Source organism: Microcaecilia unicolor, chromosome 8, assembly GCF_901765095.1.
Source record: "Microcaecilia unicolor chromosome 8, aMicUni1.1, whole genome shotgun sequence".
NCBI classification, from domain to species: domain Eukaryota; kingdom Metazoa; phylum Chordata; class Amphibia; order Gymnophiona; family Siphonopidae; genus Microcaecilia; species Microcaecilia unicolor.
The window spans coordinates 62,374,548-62,399,174 of record NC_044038.1 but is presented as its reverse complement, the minus strand read 5'-3'; the positions used below and the strand labels follow the sequence as shown (position 1 = coordinate 62,399,174).

General features: G+C 43.6%; 1 protein-coding gene across 1 annotated transcript in view; it reads left to right on the top strand.

Annotated features, from left to right (window-relative positions):
• CREBBP (CREB binding protein) overlaps positions 1 to 24,627 on the top strand; it is an 846,007-nt gene that overhangs the window by 339,567 nt on the left and 481,813 nt on the right. The window contains exon 12 of the mRNA XM_030211575.1: positions 8,013 to 8,137. Within this exon, the coding sequence (XP_030067435.1) occupies positions 8,013 to 8,137 (125 nt within the window). The remainder of the gene's footprint in view (positions 1 to 8,012; positions 8,138 to 24,627) is intronic.

The window sequence follows — 24,627 nt, the reverse complement described above, 5'->3', positions numbered from 1 at the left end:
CAGAGGAAGGGGAAAGGGAATGGGACTTGATATACTGTTTTTTGTGTTTTTTTGCAACTACATTCAAAGCGGTTTACATAGTATATACAGGTACTTATTTGTTCCTGGGGCAATGGAGGGATAAAAGACTTGCCCAGAGTCACAAAGAGCTGCAGTGGAAATCAAACCCAGTTCCCCAGGATCAAAATCTGCTGCACTAACCACTAGGCTACTCCTCCTCAGCACAGGGGCTGTGGAGGAACACTATATAGAAAAGGATGGAATCTAATTAAAGCAAAACTTAAGTGACCTCATAACTGAAATGAGTTTGATTTCCACTTCAGAGATTGAGAAATAAATACAATGTCAGGCAGACTTCTACAGTCTGGACCCCATAAATGGCAAAAACAGATCAGGATCAAGTAAGACCAGTGCTGGGCAAAGTTCTACGGTCTGTGCCCCAAAATTGGCATGGAGAGACAGAAATTAAATATATCAGTGTTTAAATATGAAGAAGAGAAACCTGTGCAGAATGCCAGATTCAACTATGGCCATCTTGTTGGCCGACATTTACTATGTTACTATATTTAAATTACTAAAAGTCATCATCAGAAAGCAGGTTCTTGAGCAGAAGAAACAAGATGATGACAGATGACTACTCAAAAAATCAATATAATACATCTACACATAATCAACTGCTTATTATTGAACGAGCCTTGCAAAAGGTACCTGTTAATAGAAGATTTCAAAACAGTGTACTTTTTTATCATAGGTACTATAAAATATTAGACTATGAAATGCGTAAACATAGTAATATAGTAACATAGTAGATGACGGCAGAAAAAGACCTGCATGGTCCATCCAGTCTGCCCAACAAGATAAATTCATATGTGTATACCTTACCTTGATTTGTACCTGTCTTTTCAGGACGGATTGTTTTATTTGGATTAATAAGCATCCTCGATTGCCTCGGCATCTCCTTTACCTGGATAGATGGTTTGGGGGTTTTGGGGTTCCAAATCTTTTTTTTAATACTATTGCTCTGCGTAAGCTAAGGCTGCTGTTGAGTAGTTACAGAATTCTCCATCTAAGCTTTGGATTCAGCTTGAACAGTCTTTACTTGGGCACTGGAAAATTAAATCACCTGTTGTGGCTTTTTCATCATCTGTGGGGATTGCCCCCTAGCCTGTGTTCCTCTGTTGGGACCACTTTTTGTTATTTGGATTCCCTTTTTTTGGCCGCTGACTCATCTTTCCCACCACATGCTGATTACGAATAACACTCTTTTTTTTTTTTTTTTTTTTTTTTTTTTTTTTTCCCCCCCCCCCTGGGTATGCATGCGGGAGTTTTCCATTGCTGGGACTCTCTGGGTTTATCTACCTGGGACAGATGTTTCATGATGATACTCTTGTTTCTTTTGATGCCTTTGGCAGATGAGTATCACCTACTGGGCAAAGTTTTTTATGTCTATCTTCAGATTAAACTTTTTCTTATAAGTATATTCATTTGAAGTTATTTCAAAGAGTCCTATTTGGAGTATCTCTGTGAGGATTATAGAGATACCTAGGGTCTTAGTTCTTGTCTTTATCACTACTTGAGAGAGAGTTTTCTGCCCTATACTTTGTCGTTTGAATTGGAGAGGGAACTGGGATTCAGTATCCTGATCATGTAAGGGTATGATCATGCAGCTAGAATTCCTTGGCCGTTATTGTCCGTGGGGGAGGGGGTGATAAGGGTTTTGCATCACTGGTACCTTACTCCTGCACAGCGTCACCGTATCTTCCCAACATTCTCCTCTGCTTATTGGCGGAGATGCAGGGGGATCAATACAGTAGCCATAGTTGGGGGCATGCAGGAAAGGCCAGGCCTTTTTGTGAGCTGTTTGGTTGGTTGCAGTGTTAGATTAAGAGAGATTGCAGTGGGTCCCTGATATTTTCTATTTAACAAAACTCCTTTGGGTTTAACTTAGTCGTAAATTGGTTAAATATGCTTTGAATGCTGCTCACATAACTTTGATTAGTCAGTGGAAGGTGCTGTCTCTGCCCTTCCTTAACTCGTGGCTTACTAACTTCAGTATAGCTGTCATGTGGAAGCATCAACTGGCCGAGTGGAAGCACACCTTTACTGAAATGGGACTGAATAGGGTCTCCTTTTGTGGCTCACTGCTTCTGTTGATCTTATTTTGTATTTTTGCCTGTGTTGCAGTTATGGGATGGTTGCTTGTGGCCCTTTGTCAAGAAAATGCCTAGCGGCCATCTAAGGGTCTGTCCCAGGTTGCTTAGGCCTGCCTGAAGCTATGCATGTGATCTACACTGGGCAACCCTCCACCCACCACACTGGGTTCCGCTGGCCTGTGGGCGAATACCCGCCGAGTTATTTCCCCTGTGGTTTCTAAGGACACTGGAGTCACAATCCTAGGGGTCCCCACAGTTCATTAGACTGAGAACACAAACCATCAGGACAGCAGAGCTAATAAACTAATAGGTTTATTATCAGAAAAAGTGGAACAGGAACAGTGGGGAAAAATAGGTGTAAACGGCAAACAGTGGCAGGCAAATTAAGAGGTATCAACATTAAAACTAAATACTTTTGTTCTACCCTAGCAGTACCTGGAGAGTTCAGGAAAAATAACTGCTCACAGATTTGAACAGGGGTCTCGGTGCAGAGATTCCACACTCCCACTCTGATACTGAGGAATCCATCACATTCTGGGTAGATGTTTGTACTTCAGGGCCATTAGAGCCCTAGAGCATTAGCACTGAGGGGCATTTGGCCAGTAGCAGTGCAGGTTATTTTCTCTCAGGGCTTAAGCTGAAAGGAAAACAGTCACCTCTGTAACAGCTTTAAAGCAGAGGACAGACACCACCTGCTGGCCAAATAAGAGATATGTCATAAAAATAGTAATACAAATCACAGGCATGAAAATCCCCTGTTTTACCACAGTTTTTCTCCCATGTTTGTTCCTGCATTGGATGAAGGGTGGTTTGGGAAGTGGATGAGCTAGGGTAGGGGTGTTAAGGGGTTAAAACATTAAATGATTGGAGGAGGTCTTTTCTGCTCTGTTGACCATGTTTTCCCCTGTGGTATTTTGCAACTGTTTGTGTTGTGTCCTTGTGGACTATTACTATGTTTACTTCCATGTTTGATGTGCTGTGTACTGCTCCTTATTTTCTTGTTCTTTGTGTTTGGGTTTTAATAAAGATCTCTACAAATTAGAAAAGAAAAAGTAAGACAAAATTTAAAAATGAGCCACATGATCTTTAAACTAAAAAATGATATGCAGAACCAAGGTTCTGGAGAAAGAAACATAAGTGGTGGTTATAAAAACAGAAAAAACACTTGTAGTTTAAGAAATGGAAATACATATGGAACCAAAATCAAAACCAAACCAAATAAAAGCAGGACACACACTGTATTGAAAAAGGCTAAAATGTAACACTTGCACATTAAGTAATAAAAACTTCACTGGTTGAGAAGCAAGTGAGTGCCGTTTGGCATTAAATGGTATTCTACAAGCTAAGGGCCTTGTTAACATGCGTGGGATAAACATAAAGGAATCCTGTGCAGAAGGAACGGATCCTCAGTAACTTAGCCTAGAATGGGTGGCAGAGCTGGTGGTTGGGAGGCGGGGCTAGTGCTGGGCAGACTTATACGGTCTGTGCCGGGGCTGGTGGTTGGGAGGCAGGACTAGTGCTGGGCAGACTTATACGGTCTGTGCCGGGGCTGGTGGTTGGGCGGCGGGGATAGTGCTGGGCAGACTTATACGGTCTGTGCCAGAGACGGTGGTGGGAGGCAGGGATAGTGCTGGGCAGACTTATACGGTCTGTGCCAGAGCTGGTGGTGGGAGGCGGGACTGGTAGTTGGGAGGTGAGGATAGTGCTGGGCAGACTTATAGGGTCTGTGCCAGAGCTGGTGGTGGGAGGTGAGACTGGTAGTTGGGAGGCGAGGATAGTGCTGGACAGACTTATATGGTCTGTGCCAGAGCTGGTGGTTGGGAGGCGGGGTTGGTGGTTGGGAGGCGGGGATAGGGCTGGCCAGACTTATACGGTCTGTCCACTGAAGAGGACAGTACAAAAAAAAAGTAGCACATATGAATTTATCTTCTTGGCAGACTGGATGGACCGTGCAGGTCTTTTTCTGCCGTGATCTACTATGTTTACTATGTTTAACTAAAGTGCGCTAGTATTTTTAGTGCGAACTAACATTAGAGACACCCATAGGAATATATGGGTTTGTCTAGCATTAGAATGCGCTAAAAATGCTAGTGCACCTTAGTAAACAAGGCCCTTAGTGTGCAACCCACAAAATGAACAACTACAAGGGGGAGTGTATATGTGGGCAGGGCACAGCAGGTCCCATATCTAGATGCATAACTGCTCATATGCTATAAATTAAATTATGTGCTAAAGTGCTACATTTTATTCCTGCCTTTTTTTATGGTGCAAGTGATAGCACCCAAATATTGGCGTGTAAATACCGATATACGAATTATCTTAGAATTTATGCTTAGAGCTCTGCATTTTAGCATTTATATTTGGATGACCTTGTAGAATTGCCCCATAATATCAAACAAGGCAGCATGTTCTTTTTTCTAAACAACTTAGACATCTTTCTGCTTCTGTTTAACAATATTTTTGTTATAGTAGTTGTAAAATAACTATACAGCAATATCACTAATCAGATGACATAGTTCTATGTTATAAATTTGTAATATATCTATTGTGAAACCCCAGTACAAAGCAGGAATGATTACAGAATGAATTAATTGATTAATAATTACATTAACAGGTCATGAAACTTGTTACGAGCACCAGGGTGGTATCAAGAGTATACCAACCTGTTAGACAGAATTGGAAGAGAATTTTAGTTTTATTTTTAAAAAAGAATTATACTACTTTTTTATTTTTTATCTTGAAATTGTAAAATTTGATTGTGTTGTATCATTTTTGACCCATATATTTTGCTTTGTTGATTTTAGGATTTTATGGTATTACTGATTCATTATATATTTTGGATATAATCTTGGGCATTTAATTATAAAAAGGAAAAAAATAAAGCAGCATATTCCATAGAGTACAATTAACGTTAAAATCACAATATGCAATATACAAAGTTGAAATAATTTACAATCATACCTCTTAAAATCAAAAGAAAATTTCTTTCAAAACTTGTCATAAAAACTGAAAATCAGCCATCTTAATCCATTCTAAATGTCATGTAGACTGTTTTTCTGCTTCAAATCTCCTTGGCAACTGGTTCCAGAGTATTTATTTATTTATTTATTGCATTTGTATCCCACATTTTCCCACCTTTTTGCGGGCTCAGTGTGGCTTACAATAAGATATGAATAATAGAAATACATTTGTAATAGCTTGAATATGGAGTACATTGTACAGAGTTGTGTGAGACATTCGATTATCATTAGGAATATAACAATGGGACATCAACATAGAAACATTGGGAGGAGACATTGGGACAGTTGATTACAGGATGAGGGATCTGAAGTGGATGTATGTTGCATTGGTGAACAGTGAGTATGGACTCTATGTGTTTTGGTTCTTTCCGTAAGTTTGTTCAAACAGATACGTCTTCAGTAGTTTTCGGAAGGAAGCTTGTTCGTTAATCGTTCTTAGGTTGCGCGGTAGTGTATTCCAGGCCTGCATGCTCATGTGGGAAAAGGTTGACGCGTGTAGCGTCTTGTATTTCAGGCCCTTGCAAGTGGGGAAGTGGAGGTTGAGGTATGTTCGGGATGACCTTTTAGCGTTTCTGGGTGGTAGATCTATTAGATCAGACATGTACGCTGGGGCTTCGCCGTAGATGATTTTATGGACTAGTGTGCAAACTTTGAAAGTAACGCGTTCCTTAAGTGGAAGCCAATGTAATTTCTCTCGTAGTGGTTTCGCCCTTTCGTATCTTGGTTTTCCGAGGATGAGCCTGGCTGCTGTGTTCTGGGCTGTTTGAAGTTTCTTCATTATTTGCTCTTTGCAGCCCGCGTATAGTGAGTTGCAGTAATCCAGGTGGCTGAGGACGAGGGATTGTACTAGGCTGCGGAAGACGAATCTTGGGAAGAATGGTCTTATCCTTTTCAATTTCCACATGCCGTAGAACATCTTCTTGGTTGTATTGTTTGCGTGGGTTTCGAGTGTTAGGTGGCGATCGATAGTGACTCCGAGGATTTTTAGTGTTTCTGAGACTGGGAGGTTTAGGGTTGGTGTGTTTATAGCGCTGAATTCATTTGTGTTGTATTGGGAGGTGAGTATCAGGCATCGGGTTTTTTCTGCGTTTAGTTTCAGGCGGAATGCGTCTGCCCATGTGTTCATGACGTGTAGACTTTGATTGATTTCGTTGGAGATCTCTTTGGTGTCTTGTTTGAATGGGATGTATATTGTTACATCATCGGCGTATATATACGGGTTGAGCTTATGGTTTGATAAGAGTTTTGCTAAAGGGATCATCAATAGGTTGAAAATGGTTGGTGAAAGAGGTGATCCTTGTGGGACTCCACATACAGGTGTCCATGCCTTGGACGTGGTTGAATTAGATGTGACTTGATACGAACGTAGGGTTAGGAACCCCTTGAACCAGTTCAGGACATTTCCTCCTATGCCAAAATGTTCGAGTATGTGTAGTTGTGTCAATCATAGCTGAGTGTAAGGTTGGGTATCCAAAGTGGAATGAAGACAGTGAGATATGAACTTAGATAAGGGGCTCAAGGCTTCTGATTTTCAACATATCTGCTAGTTAGTAATCAATTCAAAACTGGACAAGCAGCCAATGTAATGTGCATGAGGGGAGTTGCTGGACCCTGCCTATACTGAAAAGTTAGCTGAAGGTGGACAAAGATTTTTTTGGAAGTTCCAGTTAAAACAATTAAAACAGTCTATTTGGGTAAGAACAGTTGCCTTCACCACCTGCCTTAGGTCTTCAATTAACAAAATAGCATAACTAGCAGATATGTGTGTTTGTGATTATTTGACTATAATTTATTTTTTGTCTTGCTAGCCGCTTAGGTTTAAGCAGGGTACAAGTTTTTAAAAGAAATAAAAGCAAAAAGTGTTGTTTTGTTTTTAATTTTCAACACCAAAAGATACTTGAATCTTCAGAGTTATAGTTGACTTTAACATGACTTATACATTCTTGGAATAGTATTGTGCACCCCCCCCCCTATGTTAACTTCTTCAGGGTGAAGGTAACCCCCCCCCCCCCCCCCAAAAAAAAAAAAAAAAATTTTTAAGCATATACATTTTCAGCTGAAGGTGAATTATATTCAGGTGCACTATATAATTTTACTATCCTCTGGGGACTTAAAAATCTGTTTATACCTGAGACAATGGAAATGAAATCATGCAGTGTCTTGTACTGCCATTTAAGTGACCAAGGGATTAATCTTAAGTAGATATTAAAGCTGTTAATGGAGACCTGTGGTTCTTGATCACAAAATTAGTGCTTTTCCATGATTAACCAGCTTGGGTGTTGTGTGTATAGTGATGGAGTTAAATATGGCTTTGTGATCAGAGCGCTAGAGCGTAAGAATTGCCATACATCTAGTGCAGTATCCTTCTTCCAATAGTGTTCAATTCAGGTCGAGTAGCAAGTTTCCATGCTACCGATCCCAGGGATAAATGGTTTTCCCTGTATGTACCTTAGTAGCCGTTTATGGACTTTTCCTCCAGGAGCTTGTCCAAATATTTTTTAAACCTAGGTACACTAACTGCTTTTACCACATCCTCTGTTCCAGAACTTAACAGTGAGAATTCAAATGCAGTTTCTGTAACTGATAAGCTTGTGACTTTAGACATGTCACTTTTACCTTTTGTTACCTCAGGTGCCCACTTGATTGTATGCTCTGTGGGCCAAAAGCTTTCATTTGAATTGTTATCACCATTGTACAGAACTGTTTACATACAGTAGTATTTAAAATTAAGCAGCAGCATTGTTTTGACACCCTTCCCACCACACCTCATGATTTCAGTTAAAATAGCTGAGAGAGAGGTAACTGTTCCTAATAAATTGTTTTGGGGTGCATTTTGCAGGAATGAATCAATTTAACCCTATGTCCATAGGGAATGTACAGATGCCACAGGCACCCATGGGACCACGCACAGCTGCTCCGATGAACCATCCCGCACAAATGAACAACCTGGGCTCTGTTCCATCAGTATGTACCAGTTGTTATGTCTGTACTCATAGGTATGAGTACTAAACCTTTGTTTTACTGTTACATTGTTAATGTTCATTCAGTTTTAGGACCCCTTCTCCAGATTAAGTTTTGATTCTTTGTTTTAAGTTAAAATTCCATTAGACACCATATACTACCCCTAGGGTAATTCTGTGTAGAATATTTGAAAATTCAGCAAAATTCTGCACACTATTTGTAATTTTCTTGTGCAGAATTCCCGTATTATAAAGGCTGGCCTTATCCCATTGCATGCAGGAACTTGTAGCCTTGTTTTTCTTAGGGAATCTAATGGGGAAATCAGAACCACAAATCCCTGCATGCTTTGGAGTAAACCCACAAACTGGATCAACCCGGTCGGGCGAATCTGATCTAGTTGGCAATCCTAACACCATCTCATCCATCTTGTTTTAGCCCCCTCCCCCCATTGCATACACTATCCCATCTATCTTCCACGCGCCCCCCCCCCCCCATATGGTATACACTGCACCATCCATCTTGTTTCAGCCCCCATACCCCCCCCACATGGCATACACTGTCCCATCTATCTTGTTTCAGCCTCCCGCCCCATCCATTTTGCTTTAGCATCTCCCCCCCCCCCAAATGGCATACACTAACCCATCTATCTTGTTTCAGCCTCCCACCCAATCCATTTTACTTTAGCATCTGCCCCCCCCCCCCCCAAATGGCATACATTACCCCATCTATCTTGTTTCAGCCTCCCACCCCATCCATTTTACTTTAGCATCTGTCCCCCCCCCCCCCCCAAATGGCATACACTACCCCATCTATCTTGTTTCAGCCTCCCGCCCCATCCATTTTGCTTTAGCATCTCTCCCCCTCCAAATGGCATACACTAACCCATCTATCTTGTTTCAGCCTCCCACCCCATCCATTTTACTTTAGCATCTGTCCCCCCCCCCCCAAATGGCATACACTACCCCATCTATCTTGTTTCAGCCTCCCGCCCCATCCATTTTGCTTTAGCATCTCTCCCCCTCCAAATGGCATACACTAACCCATCTATCTTGTTTCAGCCTCCCACCCCATCCATTTTACTTTAGCATCCTGCCCCCCCCCCCCCCAAATGGCATACATTAAAAACCCCATCTATCTTGTTTCAGCCTCCCGCCCCATCCATTTTGCTTAGCATCTCTCCCCCTCCAAATGGCATACACTACCCATCTATCTTGTTTCAGCCTCCCACCCCATCCATTTTACTTTAGCATCTGCCCCCCCCCCCAAATGGCATACATTACCCCATCTATCTTGTTCAGGCCTCCCTCCCGCCCCATCCATTTTGCTTTAGCATCTCTCCCCCTCCAAATGGCATACACTAACACCATCTATCTTGTTTCAGCCTCCCACCCATCCATTTTACTTTAGCATCTGCCACCCCCCCCCCCCCCCCCCCCATGGCATACACTGTCCCATCTATCTTGCTTCAGCCTCCCTTGCCCCCATGGCATACTTCACCCCATCCATCTTGCTTCGATGTCGTCCCCTTCCACATCCATCTTGTTTCAGTTCCCTCCCCCCAATGACTTACACAGCCCCATCCATCTTTCTTCAGCACCCCACCCATCCATCTTGTTTCAGCCTCCCTTCTCCCCTCCCCCTCCGTGGCATGTACCACCCTATCCACCTTTTTTTCAGCCACTCCCCTCCTATCTTCCTCTGCGTACCTGCACTTTAATGACTACAGCACACAGAGAGAGCGGAGCTGCACAGCCACACATTGGGCTGCTTTTCCACCTCTGCCATCCTGGGCCCGACTGTTCCTTTGAGCTACTGGGGACCAAGGTGGAAGTAGCCCGATGTGCAGCTCCTCTCTTTTCCGTGTGTAGTGGTGTGTTTGCTGGCAGACAAAGAGAGAGGAGAGGGCAGGAGACAGCTAGAAACAGAGTGTATTCAGCAGATTGCACAGAAATCTGTGCAGAAAAACAGAATTCTGCACAATTCTGCATGGCAGAGAGCACAGAAATACTCCAGGAGTAATATGCAGATAAATTAGAAGACTGCTAAGTTGTCAATCACAAGGGCTATTACGCTGAATTTAAGGCACTTAAAAAGGAAATGTTTGGTTATAAACCTACTTTGTATTGCTCCGTCCTGTTGAGTATAGTAGCAGTAACATAATATGCTGAGTTCCCTTCAGTTGTATCATCAGTTTATATAAACAAAATAAGTTGATCTAACATTTTTCTTAAATAACTATACTATCCCTTTATGTGATTTGTTTCATTTGAAATAATTGCTTCTTTAATGACAAGCAGGCGTAATACTTGTAAAGTGATACAACTCCCTTATGATGGTACAGGAAAAACTTTTCTATTAAAGCTTCTTTGGTTTCCCTTGTATTACTAGATTTGCTGTTCATTTCTTACGCATGCATGTTTCTCTATAGAGGAAATTGCTTTCAGCTTTTAATTCTTTTTTTTTTTTCTTCCACCACGGCCAAGAAGCAAGACAGGAGCTTGGAGAGATGTCCTTCATATTACATCACTTTGAATACTACAAATACCTAGGCAGGGGCACTCCTATTAGGCCAGTTGAGGTGGGGACCTCAAGCAGGATTTCTGCCAGCTGGCCTAGTGGTTGCATTCCCCCCCCCCCCCCCCCCTCACCCCCAAACTGTGGTCTGGCATCTCCCCCCTTCATTCCTCAACCCCCTTCCCCAAGTCTGTGTCTAGTTTTCTAAAAGGCTGTGGCAGCAGCAGCAGCAATTCCCATATGGTGCCCTGCTGGCATTGGCGTCTTCTCTCAGTTCTCTATTGCAGACCACCTCTGAGGAAACAGGAAGTTCCGTCAGAGAGACAGGCCGCTTTAGAAAAGAAGAGGCTGGTGCCAGCAGCAGGGCAGCATATGGGAATTGCTGCTGCTGACTTCTGGAAAACAAGGAAGATAGACTCGGGGAAGGGGGTTGAGGAAGGAAGAGGGGAGATGCCAGACCACGGAGAAGTGTCCTAGTTATGATCTGCATTTGCTGGGGGGTGGGGGGGGGGGGAGGTAGGACTTCTGTAAATACAGAGCATGGATACATTTAACTCATAAGAACTACTATATTGTGTTTGAACCAAAGGTCCCTGAGGGTCATATATGCAGTGCCACATATATGAGCAGCATTCACCTGGTATGTCTTAACTGAAAGAAGATTGAGAATCATTGCCATAAGAGCTCTGCAGCATTTAGAAGCAAAAACATGCAGATCTTCAATTTATACCCCAGATGCACCGGTAGAAAATGTCTCATTGTCTTCAATAGTCATTTTGGTGGGAAATGTCTGTCTTTGGGATGGGCTACCCTTTCATATTGTGCTACACTAGCCTTTTTTGGTTCCACCAAAACTCGTGCTAGTGGCTCCTTTGTATTACCTTCCTTGGTCTGGTGCCAGCATCACACAGCTGCTAAAATCAGAGAGAATCTACTTTTTCATATGTGGTACAGGAGTATTCATTCTCTACTTTCATTCCTGGTGGGGCTAGCAGATAGAATGGCTTAAGCTAAGAACATAGTAGATGATAGCAAGATAAAGACCTGTACGGTATATCCAATCTGTCCAGCAAGATAAACTCATAGCATAAGGTATGATGTGATATTTCATATGTATACCTGACCTCGATTTGTCCTCGCCATTTTCAGGGCATAGGCCGTAGAAGTCTGCCCGGCTTTCTGAAGTTGTTATTGAAGTCACTCTGCAGCCCATCCAAATCTGTCCAGCCACGATTAGGGCCCAGACCGTAGAATTCTGCCCTACACTGGCTTTGCTTCCCTATTACTGGTGTTGCCATCTAATCACTACTAAGCTCCTTTCTCTGCAGTAGATTTAGTGGTGCTGGGCAGATAGGAGAAAGAGGCGATGAGACCAGGCTGATGCTGGGGCTGTGGGATAAGGAGGGAGGTGGGAGATGTCTGGTAGTGGAGGGAGTTTGTGTTGCTATCACTGATCTGACATGTTGTAAAGTGAAACATTCTCTTTCTGCTATGTACTTCGTGTTGGGATTTGTTGGTTGATCTGGAAATGCTCCATGAATGAATAATTATACTCCGTGCTTTTAAAGTATGAAGGCTGCTTGTATCACCTCCCAAATTAGTACTCAACAACCACCCGCAATTTAGAGAGAGAGAGAAAAGTCCAGGCTGCGCGTGTCTATGAGAAAGATCCAGACCGGACCGGGCTGAAGTCTGGAACGGGTAGGGACAGCAAGCCACGGTTCTGGCCACCAGAGGGCGAGGGGAGCACAAACCAAGACACAGGCAGAAAGCATACTGAAGCACAGAGAGGCTTAACACACACAGGTGCAGTGTAGTGGAGAAATCAGAGCCATGCTGGAAGCAGCCAGCACACAGAGACAGAGCTACGTAGAAAGACCAGACAGAAGCCAGCTTAGAAGCTGACCGCCAGAAATAAGGTAAGCCTGAGAGGTGTCACAGCCACAGACGTCACAGTTATGCAGACTGGGAGTGCATGTGTTCCGTTACTCGACGATTGGCTGGTGAAGAACACCTCAGAGACAGGAGCTCTTCAGTCCATGCAGATGACTATTCAACTGCTGCAGCTACTCTGGTTTGTAATAAATTACCCCAAGTCCCATCTTTTTCCCGTTCAGAAACTGGAATTTATAGGAGCTCTGCTAGATTCACAGATGGCTCGTGCCTATCTTCCAGAAGCGAGAGCAGACAATCTTCTGTCTCTAGTTTCCAAGGTCAGGGTCTCTCAGCAGATCACAGCTCGGCAGATGTTGAGACTTCTAGGCCATATGGCCTCCACAGTCCATGTGACACCCATGGCCCGTCTTCACATGAGATCAGCACAATGGACCCTAGCTTCTCAGTGGTATCAAGCTGCAGGGGATCTAGAGGATGCAATCCAGCTGTCCACCAATTTTCACAGTTCCTTCAGTGGTGGACAATTCGATCCCATTTGACCTTGGGGCGTCCATTTTAAATTCCTCAGCCACAAAAGTGCTGACAACGGATGCATCCCTCCTGGGGTGTGGAGCTTATGTCAATGGGCTTTCACACTCAAGGAGTTTGGTCCCTCCAGGAAAAGTCTTCAGATCAACCTCCTGGAGTTCCGAGCGATCTGGAACGCTCTAAAGGCTTTCAGAACTAGACTGTCCAACCAAATTATCCAAATTCAGAAGACAATCAGGTTGCCATGTACTATGTCAACAAGCAGGGGGGCACTGGATCTTGCCCCCTGTGTCTGGAAGCCGTCAGGATGTGGCTTTGGGCTCGTCACGGCAGTTTCTCCAAGCCACTTACCTGGCAGGCATAAACAACAGTCTGGCCGACAGGCTGAGCAGGATAATGCAACCTCACGACGTGGTCGTTCAACATGGCATTGTACGCAAGATCTTCCGAGGAGTGGGGCACCTCCTCAGTGGATCTTTTTGCCACTCATATCAATCACAAGGTCCCTCAGTTCTGTTTCCAGGCTTCAGGCCCATGACAGACTAGCATCAGATGCTTTTCTCCTGCATTGAGGAACAGGCCTTCTGTATGCGTATCCTCCCCATACCTCTGCTGGGGAAGACTTTGCTGAAACTCAAGCAAGACCGCGGAACCATGATTCTGATTGCTCCCTTCTGGCCGCGTCAGATTTGGTTCCCTCTTCTTCTAGAGTTGTCCTCCGAAGAACCGTGGAGATTGGACTGTTTTCCAACCCTCATATCTCAGAACGAGGGGGCGCTTCTGCATCCCAACCTCCAGTCTCTGGCTCTCACAGCCTGGATGTTGAGAGTGTAGAATTCGCTTCCTTGGGTCTCTCTGAGGGTGTCTCCTGTGTTTTGCTTGCTTCCAGCAAAGATTCCATGAAGAGATGTTACTTTTTCAAATGGAGGAGGTTTGCTGTCTGGTGTGATAGCAAGGCCCTAGAGTCTCGCTCTTGTCCTACACAGAACCTGCTTGAATACCTTCTACATTTGTCAGAGTCTGGTCTCAAGACCAACTACATAAGAGTTCATCTTAACTCGATTAGTGCTTATAAACATGTAGAGGGTAAGCCTATCTCTGGGCAGCCTTTAGTTGTTCGCTTCATGAGAGGTTTGCTTTTGTCAAAGCCCCCCCCCCCCCGGTCAAACCTCCACCAGTGTCATGGGATCTCAACGTCGTCCTCACTCAGCTGATGAAGCCTCCTTTTGAGCCACTGAATTCCTGCCATCTGAAGTACTTGACCTGGAAGGTCATTTTCTTGGTTGCTGTTACTTCAGCTTGTAGAGTCAGTGAGCTCCAAGCCTTAGTAGTTCATGCTCCTTATTTCAAGTTTCATCATAACAGAGTAGTCCTCCGCACTCAGCCTAAGTTCTTGCCGAAGGTGGTGTCGGAGTTCCATCTGAACCAGTCAATTGTCTTGCCAACATTTTTTTCCCCATCTTCATACCCGCCCTGCTGAACGTCAGTTGCACACCTTGGACTGCAAGAGAGCATTGGCCTGAGCACTGGCCTTTTACGTGGAGCGGACAAGCCCCTTCAGACAGTCCACCCAAATGTTTGTTTCTTTTGATTCCAACAGAAGGGGAGTTACAGTCGGGAAACGCACCATTTCGAGTTGGCTAGCAGATTGCATTTCCTTCACTTTGCCCAAGCTGGGCTGACTCTTGAGGGTCATTTCACGGCTCATAGTGTTAGAGCCATGGCAGCGTCGGTGGCCCACTTGAAGTCAACCACTATAGAAGAGATTTGCAAAGCAGAGACGTGGTAATCAATCCACACATTACATCTCATTACTGCCTTCAGCAGGATACCCGATGCGACAGTCGGTTCGGGTAGTCGGTGCTGCAGAATCTGTTTGGGGTTTAGAATCCAACTCCACCCCCCTAGGCCCATTTTTATTCTGTTCCAGGCTGCACTCTCAGTTAGGTATTCTAGTCCGTAGGTCAATCCTTGTTATGTCCTCACCGTTGCGAGGCCAAATTGACCTTTCTTTGTTGTTTTGAATGAGTCTGGGTGCTAGGGATACCCCACATGTGAGAACAAGCAGCCTTACATACCTGTAGCAGGTATTCTCCGAGGACAGCAGGCTATTCTCAAACCCACCCACCTCCCCTTCTGGAGTTGTCCTTCTCTTTGTTATTGCTTTATCTAACTGAGCGGAGCTCTCGCACGACGGGCGGGAAGATGGCCGCGCCCTGCACGCTGGAAGGCTCTGACAAACTTTTTTGTTGCTATGGAAGATGTCCGTTCCTGGGCCGCCTTGGACACCGACCCACATGTGAGAACAATCAGCCTGCTATCCTTGGAGAATACCTGCTACAGATATGTATCTTTTCTTTTTTTTTTTTGTTAATATTTTATTCCTTCCCCATAGTTTATTTTTAGTTTTTGCATTTTTTTTTTTTTTTTTTTTTTAGTTTGCTTTCATTTTAATGGCTCATGGCCTGGTCTTCTGGTTATGGTTTAAAAAAAAAAAATTTTTTTTTTTCCTTCACCGTTGAGCTGTTTGATTTTGCTTCAGCTATTTTCCCAGATATGTCACAGAAACCTCCCAGCAGGTGTAAGGAGTGTACTCAGTTCAGTAGGACCGTGTCTGTGGCTGATACTCATAACTGGTCAAGTTCCTGGAGGAAAAGTTCATAGTCTGTTATTGAGATAGGGGGGAAGTAACTGCTTGCCCCAGTATTGGTAGCATGGAATGTTGCTACTAATTGAGTTTCTGCCAGGTACTTGTGACCTGGATTGGCCACTGTTGGAAGCATGATACTGGGCTTAGATAGACCATTGGTCTGATCCAGTATGGCTGTTTTTATATTCTTAGAAGCAGGCTGCAGAGGTTCGCTAGTTGGCAAAAAAGCAGCTGGAGTGTAGGAAATATGTGGCCTGGTCGCTTACAATTCATTTGATATTGCATCCAGATTCTCTGCCTTGGGTGTTGGGCTACCGCTTCAGCATGTTCAGCGAATTGTGGATGATACCAAATATAGAGTCTTTATCATGGAGGCAACGTGTGTTCCAGTATGCATGTACATTGCTAGAGGATAAAGCTGTTTGTCAGGGCATAATCAGAGCCCTTTTTCTATAACCATTTGGCAGTGAGGGCAGCCCCCCCAGGGTTGCCCATACAGTGCGTTGCCGTGGATCTGTTTATGCAAGGCAGGAGGGGATTTAGGATATAAAGGTAACAAATATACAGGAGTGGAATCACCCAGAGCAGCTGCTTTAGCAGTTTGATCAGCAAACTTATTTCCTTGGCTTACAGGATCCATCCTTCCTGTGTGGGCTGCACACTTAAGAACCGCCACTTTTACATAAGTACGTAAGTATTGCCATACTAGGAAAGACCAAAAGTCCATCAAGCCCAGCATCCTTTCCAACAGTGGCCAATCCAGGTCACAAATACCTGCCAAGATCCCAAAAAGTACAAAATATTCTATACTGCTTATCCCAGAAATAGTGGATTTTTCCCAAGTCCATTTAATAATGGTCTATGGACTTCTTTAGGAAGCCGTCCGAAACATTTTTAAAACTCTGCTAAACTAACTGCCTTTACCACATTCTCTGGTAACGAGTTTCCAGCGTTTTGCGGGCCTTTTAATGGCTTCTAATAATCTTTGTACATGTTTTGCATTTTTGATAGGCCTATTTGGTGCAGACTCTCATGGCTGCCTTTCGGACCTGGAACCAGTGGTTCAGGAGAGATTAGCGGACATACCTTACTGAGGAGATTATCTTTTTGGGGACAAGGTGGAGGAAGTCACTGACATTAAGGCACAACTACTACTACTTAACATTTCTAAAGCGCTACTAGGGTTACGCAGTGCTGTACAGTTTAACAAAGAAGGACAGTCCCTGCTCGAAGGAGCTTACAATCTAAAGGATGAAATGTCAAGTTGGGGCAGCCAGGATTTCCTGGGTAGAGTGTAGTGGTTAGGTGCCGAAGGTGACATTGAAGAGGTGGGCTTTGAGCAAGGATTTGAAGATGGGCAGGGAGGGGGCCTGGCATATGGGCTCAGGGAGTTTATTCCAAGCATGGGGTGAGGCGAGGCAGAAAGGGCGGAGCCTGGAGTTGGCGGGGTGGAGAAGGGTACTGAGGAGGGATTTGTCTTGAGAGCAGAGGTTACGGGTAGGAACGTAAGGGGAGATGAGGGTAGAGGTAAGGAGGGGCTGCAGATCGAGTGCATTTGTAGGTTAGTAGGAGAAGCTTGAACTGTATGCGGTACCTGATCGGAAGCCAGTGAAGTGACTTGAGGAGAGGGGTGATATGAGTATATCGGTCCAGGCAGAAGATAAAGACGTGCAGCTGAGTTCTGAACAGACTGAAGGGGGGGGGGGGGATAGATGGCTAAGTGGAGGCCAGTGAGGAGTAGGTTGCAGTAGTCAAGGCGAGAGGTAATGAGAGAGTGGACAAGAGTTCGGGTGGTGTGCTCAGAGAGGAAAGGGCGAATTTTGCTAATGTTATAGAGGAAGAAGCGACAGGTCTTGGCTATCTGCTGGATATGCGCAGAGAAGGAGAGGAAGTCGAAGATGACTCCGAGTTGCGGGCAGATGAGACAGGAAGGGTGAGGGTGTTATCAACTGAGATAGAGAGTGGAGGAGAGGGGAAGTGGGTTTGGGTGGGAAGACAATAAGCTCAGTCTTGGCCATGTTCAGTTTCAAGTGGCAGTTGGACATCCAGGCAGCAGTGTTGGATAAGCAAGCCGATACTTTGGCCTGGGTTTTCGACAGTGATGTCTGGTGTGGAGAGATAAAGCTGGGTGTCGTCAGCATAAAGATGATATTGGAAACCATGAGATGAGATCAGGGAGCCCAGGGAGAGGTGTAGATTGAAAAAGAAGGGTCCAAGGACAGATCCCTGGGGAACTCCAACAGAGAAGCGGGATGGGGGTGGAGGAAGAACCATGAGAGTGTACTCTGAAGGTACGGTGGGAGAGTTAAGAGGAGAACCAGGAGAGGACAGAGCCCTGGAACCCAAATGAGGACAATGTGGCAAGAAGTAAATTGTGATCGACAGTGTCAAAAGCGGCGGATAGGTCAAGGAGATGAGGATGGAGTAGTGACCTTTGGATATGCAAGGAACAGGTCATTGCAGACTTTAGATAGTGCCGTTTCTGTCGAGTGTGGGGGGCGAAAGCCGAATTGAAGCGGATCGAGGATGGCATGAGAGGAGAGAAAATCAAGGCAACGGCTGTGAATGGCACGTTCATCTTGGAGAGGAAGGGTAGGAGGGAAATTGGGCGGTAGTTGGAGGGACAGGTAGGGTCAAGTGATGGTTTTTTGAGGAGTGGTGTGACTACAGCATGCTTGAAGGTGTCAGGGACAGTTGCAGTGGAGAGAGAAAGGTTGAGGATATGACAGATGGGGGGGGGGGGTGACGGTAGGAGAGATGATGTTAAGTGAGTTGGTGGGATGGGTCAGAGAAACAGGTGGTGCATTTTGAGGAGGAAAGAAGATGGGCGGTTTCCTCTTCGTGATATCAGGAAAAGAGGAGAAGGAGGCCTGGGTTGGTTGTTGAGGGAGTGGGTTATAGGGTGAAGAGGAGGAGATGGTTTGGTGAATTCGAGGTTGATCTTCTGCATCTTGTCGCGGAGGTAGTCAGCCAGTGATTGAGGAGAGAGTGAGGGGGGTGGAAGCGGAGGGCACTTTGAGAAGGGAGTTAAGGGTGGCGAAGAGACGACGAGGGTTAGAGCTGAGGGAATTAGTCAATTGTGTGTAATAGTCCTGTTTGGCGAGGAATAGGCAGGACTGGAAGGAGGATAGCATGAATTTGTAATGGATGAAATCAGTATGGGTGCGAGATTTCCTCCAGAGGCGTTCAGCCGATCGGGCGCAGGAGTGAAGGTATCAGTGCAAGGGGTCAGCCAGGGCTGGGGATTAGTACGCCTTGTGGGACGGGAGATGGATGGTGCAAGGGTGTCCAGAGCAGATGAGAGAGTGGCATTGTAAGTGGAGACCGCCTTGTCGACAGACTTGGGGGACATGATGGAAGGGAGGAGATTAGAGGTACTAGAAGATAAGGTGGGAGGGTCGACAGCCTGGAGATTCCTGGATAGTGGTTAGTGTTGGGCGGGGCTGCGGGGAGGGTGATGAAGTGTGATGGTGATCAGGTGATGGTCAGAGAGAGGAAGCTGAGGCACAGAAATTAGAGGGTGAGCAGGTAGAGGACGAGGTCAAGACAGTGGCCAGATTGGTGAGTAGGAGTGGTGGAGCTCAGTTGGAGATTGAAGGAGGAGGTTAGAGTGAGGAACTGAGAAGTGTAGAGTCGGATGGGTTATCAGTGTGTATGTTAGTCTCCAAGAATGAGGGATGGGATGAGGGCTCAAGAAAAACGGAAGCCATCAAGTCCCTGTCACGGCAGCTTCCAGCTTCAGCCTCTCTAGGAGTCTTTCAAACAGGCCTAGACTGCGACCCTACAACTCTCAAAGATATGTAGGTTTCCTCCACCTTCCCACTTTGCCCAGAAACCCCAGGCCCAGCAATCTTGGCCTTGTCAATCCCAGCCACAGAAGCTCCAGCAGTCTCCCTAGTCAAAGCAGGGGATGAGCTTTTGACTTGCTTGAGGAGAGCATAGCCACAGTTCCAGTAACCGTCCTGGATGATTTACCGGTAGGGGGAGGCTGGGTTGGTTTTTTTTTTTTTTCCATCAAAGGTGGCCCCTTATAACCTCACATCAGTGGGTCCTTCAAATAGGTCTGTTCACACTACATTTGCGTCAGATTCCACCAAATTGCCCAATGAGAGCATCTTACATTGGCTCTCGGCACAAGCAGGTACTTGTAGAGGAAATCTCCACCTTTCTACAGGCTAATGCCAACAGGGGAAGAAAGGAATGGATTCTGTTCCAGGTAGTTCCTTGTGCCTAAAAAGACAGGAAGATTTCATCCCATCCTGGACCTAAGGGCCCTGAACAAACTCCTAGTCAAAGGAAAGTTCAGGATGGTTTCCCTGGGCACCTTTCTCCCCATGATTCAGGAACAAGATTGGCTATGCTTTCCAGACTTCAAGAATGCCTATACTCGCGTTTCGATACTGCCCAGTCACAGGAAGTAGTTCAGATTTTGCATAGGAAAACACCACTACTAGTACCATGTTCTGCTATTTGGCTTCACATCAGCTCCCATGGTGTTTACAAACTGTCTAGCAGTGGTAGCACCATACTTACGCAGACTGGGAGTCTACGTGTTTCCTTATCTGGCAATTGGCTGGTCAGGAGCACATCACAGGAGGGAGCAATGGAGTCAGTGCACCTAACTGTTCACGTGTTAAAGCTGCTAGGGTGTGATAAACTACCCAAGTCCCACCTGCTCCTGGTTCAGCAATTGGAGTACATAGGATCCTGCTAGATACGCTGAGATGCTGACAGTCTAGTGTGTACTTGATCTTGTATTGATACCGGTTTTACATATTCATGCCATTTATTTGTGTGCCAAGGAAGATTTTTAGGTTTGACCCCTGACAAAGGCTTGTATGTTGAAACTTGGCCAAGTTGGTTCAACTTCCAATAAATCGACTTGTTACACTTAATCTTCTCCTTCTCTGGACTGCTTCTGCTTTGTTTTGTTTCGTGTGTGTCTGCAGAGTGTCCTGTTCCTTCTTTTATGAAAGTGTACTGCATACCTTAGAATGCAAGCGATCCTTAGCCTTCTATCTGGAGCAGACTAAAGCCCACAGATAATCCACCCAGCTTTTTATTTCTTTTGACCCAAACCGGATGGGGGTAGCCATCAGCAAACACACAGTTTCTAATTGGCTTACTCTAATTGACTGACTAGAGGGCCATGTCAAGGCCCATAATAACCCACTTCAGGTCAGCCTCCATAGATGAGATCTGCAAAGCTGTGACGTGGTCTTTTGTCCACACATTCACATCTCATTAGTGCCTTGATCAGGATACCTGATGTGACAGCCGATTTTGTCAGACAGTTCTGCAGAATTTGTTCAGTGTCTATAATCCAACACTAACCCCCCCCCCCCCCGGGCCTTGTTTTGTTCTGTTCAGGCTGCACCTCCACAGCTAGAATGTATATAGTTTTTGGGTTGATTGACTTCCAGGCCTCGATGTTTCGAGTCCCTATTGTCCTAGTATTATTGTTTTTGGTGAGCCTAGTAGCTAGGGATTCCCAGCTGTGAGAATACATCTGGCTTGCTTGTCCTCTGAGAAAGTGAAGTTACTCACTTGTAGCAGGTGTTCTCCAAGGACAGCGGCCCAAGTATTCTCACAAACTCTCCCACCTCCCCTTGGAGTTGAATTCTTTAGCTTTATTAGCTGGTGGAGGGACCTGCGCTCGTGTGTCAGGTAGGGACGGCACCAGCGCATGCACAGTGGGATGCGTCTAGAAACTTAATACTACTACTAATTATTTCTATAGCGCTACTAGATGTACGTAGTGCTGTACTACTAATTATTTCTATAGCGCTACTAGATGTACGTAGTGCTGTACACATTATATGCAGGTACTTTCTCTGTCCCTAGGGGGCTCACAATCTAAGTTTTCTTTTTCTACCTGAGGCAATGGAGAGTTAAGTGACTTGCCCAAGCTCACAAGGAGCTGCAGTGGGAATCGAACCCAGGTTGCCAAGATCAAAACCTGCTGCACTTACCCCTAGGCGGCTGACTACTCCTACAACCGTCACGCTAGTCAGTTCCACACCAGGCTCTGTCGAATGACATCGCCCAACTGTGAAAATACTTGGCCGGCTGTTCTCGGAGAGCACTTGTAACTTTGCTATTCTGGGTGTTTTTCTTTATGCTTGGCTCTCAAGATTTTTATTATACTGTAATAGATATTAGAACAAAATTTAAAAGAAGCAAATAGATTACATCTCCATAAAAATGTTTACCTTTATTTCTTGCACATTATTCTAGGATCACCTTCCCATTTGAATTTGAAGACAATTCCTAGTTAGCGATTACCTATTGCAGGTAGCCTTTATGTTAAAGTAAATGAAGGGACACAGCTGCTTGTAAACAGAAACAACTGATTTACTTCTCTGAGCTAATAATTTGAAAATGCTACTGCAGTCAGTGCTACAGTTTTATTATAGCTTTACAACTTTCTCTGCACATAGTTATATCCTTGTCGTAGACTGTATCTCCCTATCTGTATCACCTAAGTAGTAAACATTCCACTTCTGTTTCTCACATTCAGCTCCTCCAGTGTCCTTGTGTCCTTTTTAAATTGCAGTAGTGCCATTTCTGTGGCTTATCGAATATGGTTGTCATTGGTGAATACAAAGTGTTTACCTGTAAAAGGTGTGTTCTAATGACAGCAGTCCACAATCCAAACAGCCCACCCACCTCCCAGTTTGACTGTACATAAACAGTCACAAGTTGGGTGGCCTGAAGGAAATCATAATACATGCTGCAAGCCCTGGAAAATATTTTCCATGTGTGCCTGGTAGGAGACACGTGGCCCATCTATTTTGCTCGTTGCACTGCTTTCATCAGAGTGTCTATTTACATGTAAGTAAATGCAGAATTTTAAAAGTTATTCTTTGTTATTCTTATGTTTTACTTTGACAGTTATTTTGTTTTATTTGTCTCATTTTTGCTCTGTAGATGGCTATGTCTCCTTCTCGTACTTCTCAGCCACAGAGTATGATAGGAGCTCATTCTAATAACATGATGGGACAGGCACCAACGCAGAACCAGTTTCTGCAGCAAAATCCATTCCCAGCATCCAGTGGAACTATGAATGTAACAATGTGGGAATAGGCCAAACACCCCCTCAGGCCGGAGTGCAACAGGTACTACTCACTTTTGCATTTTGAATTTTTATGCAATAATCCTTAATGACAGATATTGTAGGTTTAATATTGCCATATAGTGTCTGGAGGACATGATTACACGGGGTCCAAGAAAACAGCAGGGCAACCGGTCTGCAAACTCCAAAATGGAAAAACAAAAGAGCAGATTGATGAGAGAGAAAAATATCAATTTATTATATGACAAAAATATTCAGAATCAGCCCGACACTAGCCCATGTTTCGCCCTGCAGGGCTGCGTCAGGGGCTACAAAACAAATAACATGACATTTAAAAACTTGTATAATCACAAATAAGATGTCTAAATATACAAAATTAAAAACATATAGAAATGTATTGATGTCCATAAAAATCAATGATTTATATACTCAATAACAACCAATAAAAATGATATATATTCTAAAAGCAACTATATAAATTATTGTAGAAATTTTTATGTACAATTTTTATATAAAATTTTAATAGAATCTTTATAATACGTAAGGCTACCAAAACTAAATTATAAAATATAAATTATCGCATAAAAAACAATGAAATATAGATATCCCACATAAAGAATGAAATAATATTTAATATGATGTTCTTTTATAATACCAGAATGAGTAAAAAAAAATGTGATTCAATATCAAGTTGATTAAATGAAACATAAACATTATTCATGAGCGTAAATACCTAAAAGGAATTAAATACACAAACAAGACACCTACCTATAATATTCCTTTACAGTCAAGGAAATATTAGTATTGCTGTATAAACTGGAAAAATACAAATAAACATCAAAAATTTAAATGGATATTAAAAAATGCAAATGGATATAAAAAAACAAATGAGTATCATAAATTCACATGTCCAGAAATTGTGGAAGCATATATCTTCAAAGGGTTGTTGAAAAAACAGCATAACGGATAAGTCACAAAAGGTAGCGACCTAAACAGTGATTAATAATAAAATTTAGTTTTAAATTGTTCTAAGTGAAAGACTTGTATGATAGTCTATATGTTCAAATTGAAGAGAAAAAGTTGAAAAAATGTGAAAAGAAGTGGAAAAAACTCATAGATGTTATATGTCAATTTCTTGCTCATAGCAAACGATTTGAATTAAATTACTTTCATTGAACATTTTGGTCCCAAATTCAAATAAAAAAAGATCAATAAAAGAACAAAGTGACTTACGCGAGGTCTATCCTACACCCACACGACTCTGAAATGCTGAAAAAACAGATGGCCAAAAAAGAAGCTTAAATAAGGGAAAGAAGGGTCATGAACCGGAAGTAAATCATGCTTGCCCAATTTGTGGCAATTAAAAATGTAGTTGTTGTTATTGAGCCAATCTAAATAATTGAAAAGATAATTAATTCTGATTAAGGATAGTTGTAATTGAGCCAATCTAAATAATTGAAAAGATAATGAATTCTGATAAAAGGATAATAAGAAAGGGTAATGAAAATTGAAGAGATAATTAATTCTAATAAAAGGATAGTATGACGCACATCTATCCATTTGGGATCTCTACTATGATGAAGTCATTCAAAGTGAAACTAAAAAATGTTAGAAACAGATGCTTGAAATATGTCTTAAAAATGTTCGTAAAAATGTCAGACACTGAAGATGAATTGACAGGGTCCGTATAAGCCAAAAATGTAAAAAGCTTTCTGCAGATGATAAATATTTAAAAAATAAAAATAATATAAAGAAAAAAGGTTGATAAGGAAAATAGGAAGGTATCTTGATTGGCAAAATCAAAAAAATGAAAAACATTATTACGGAACA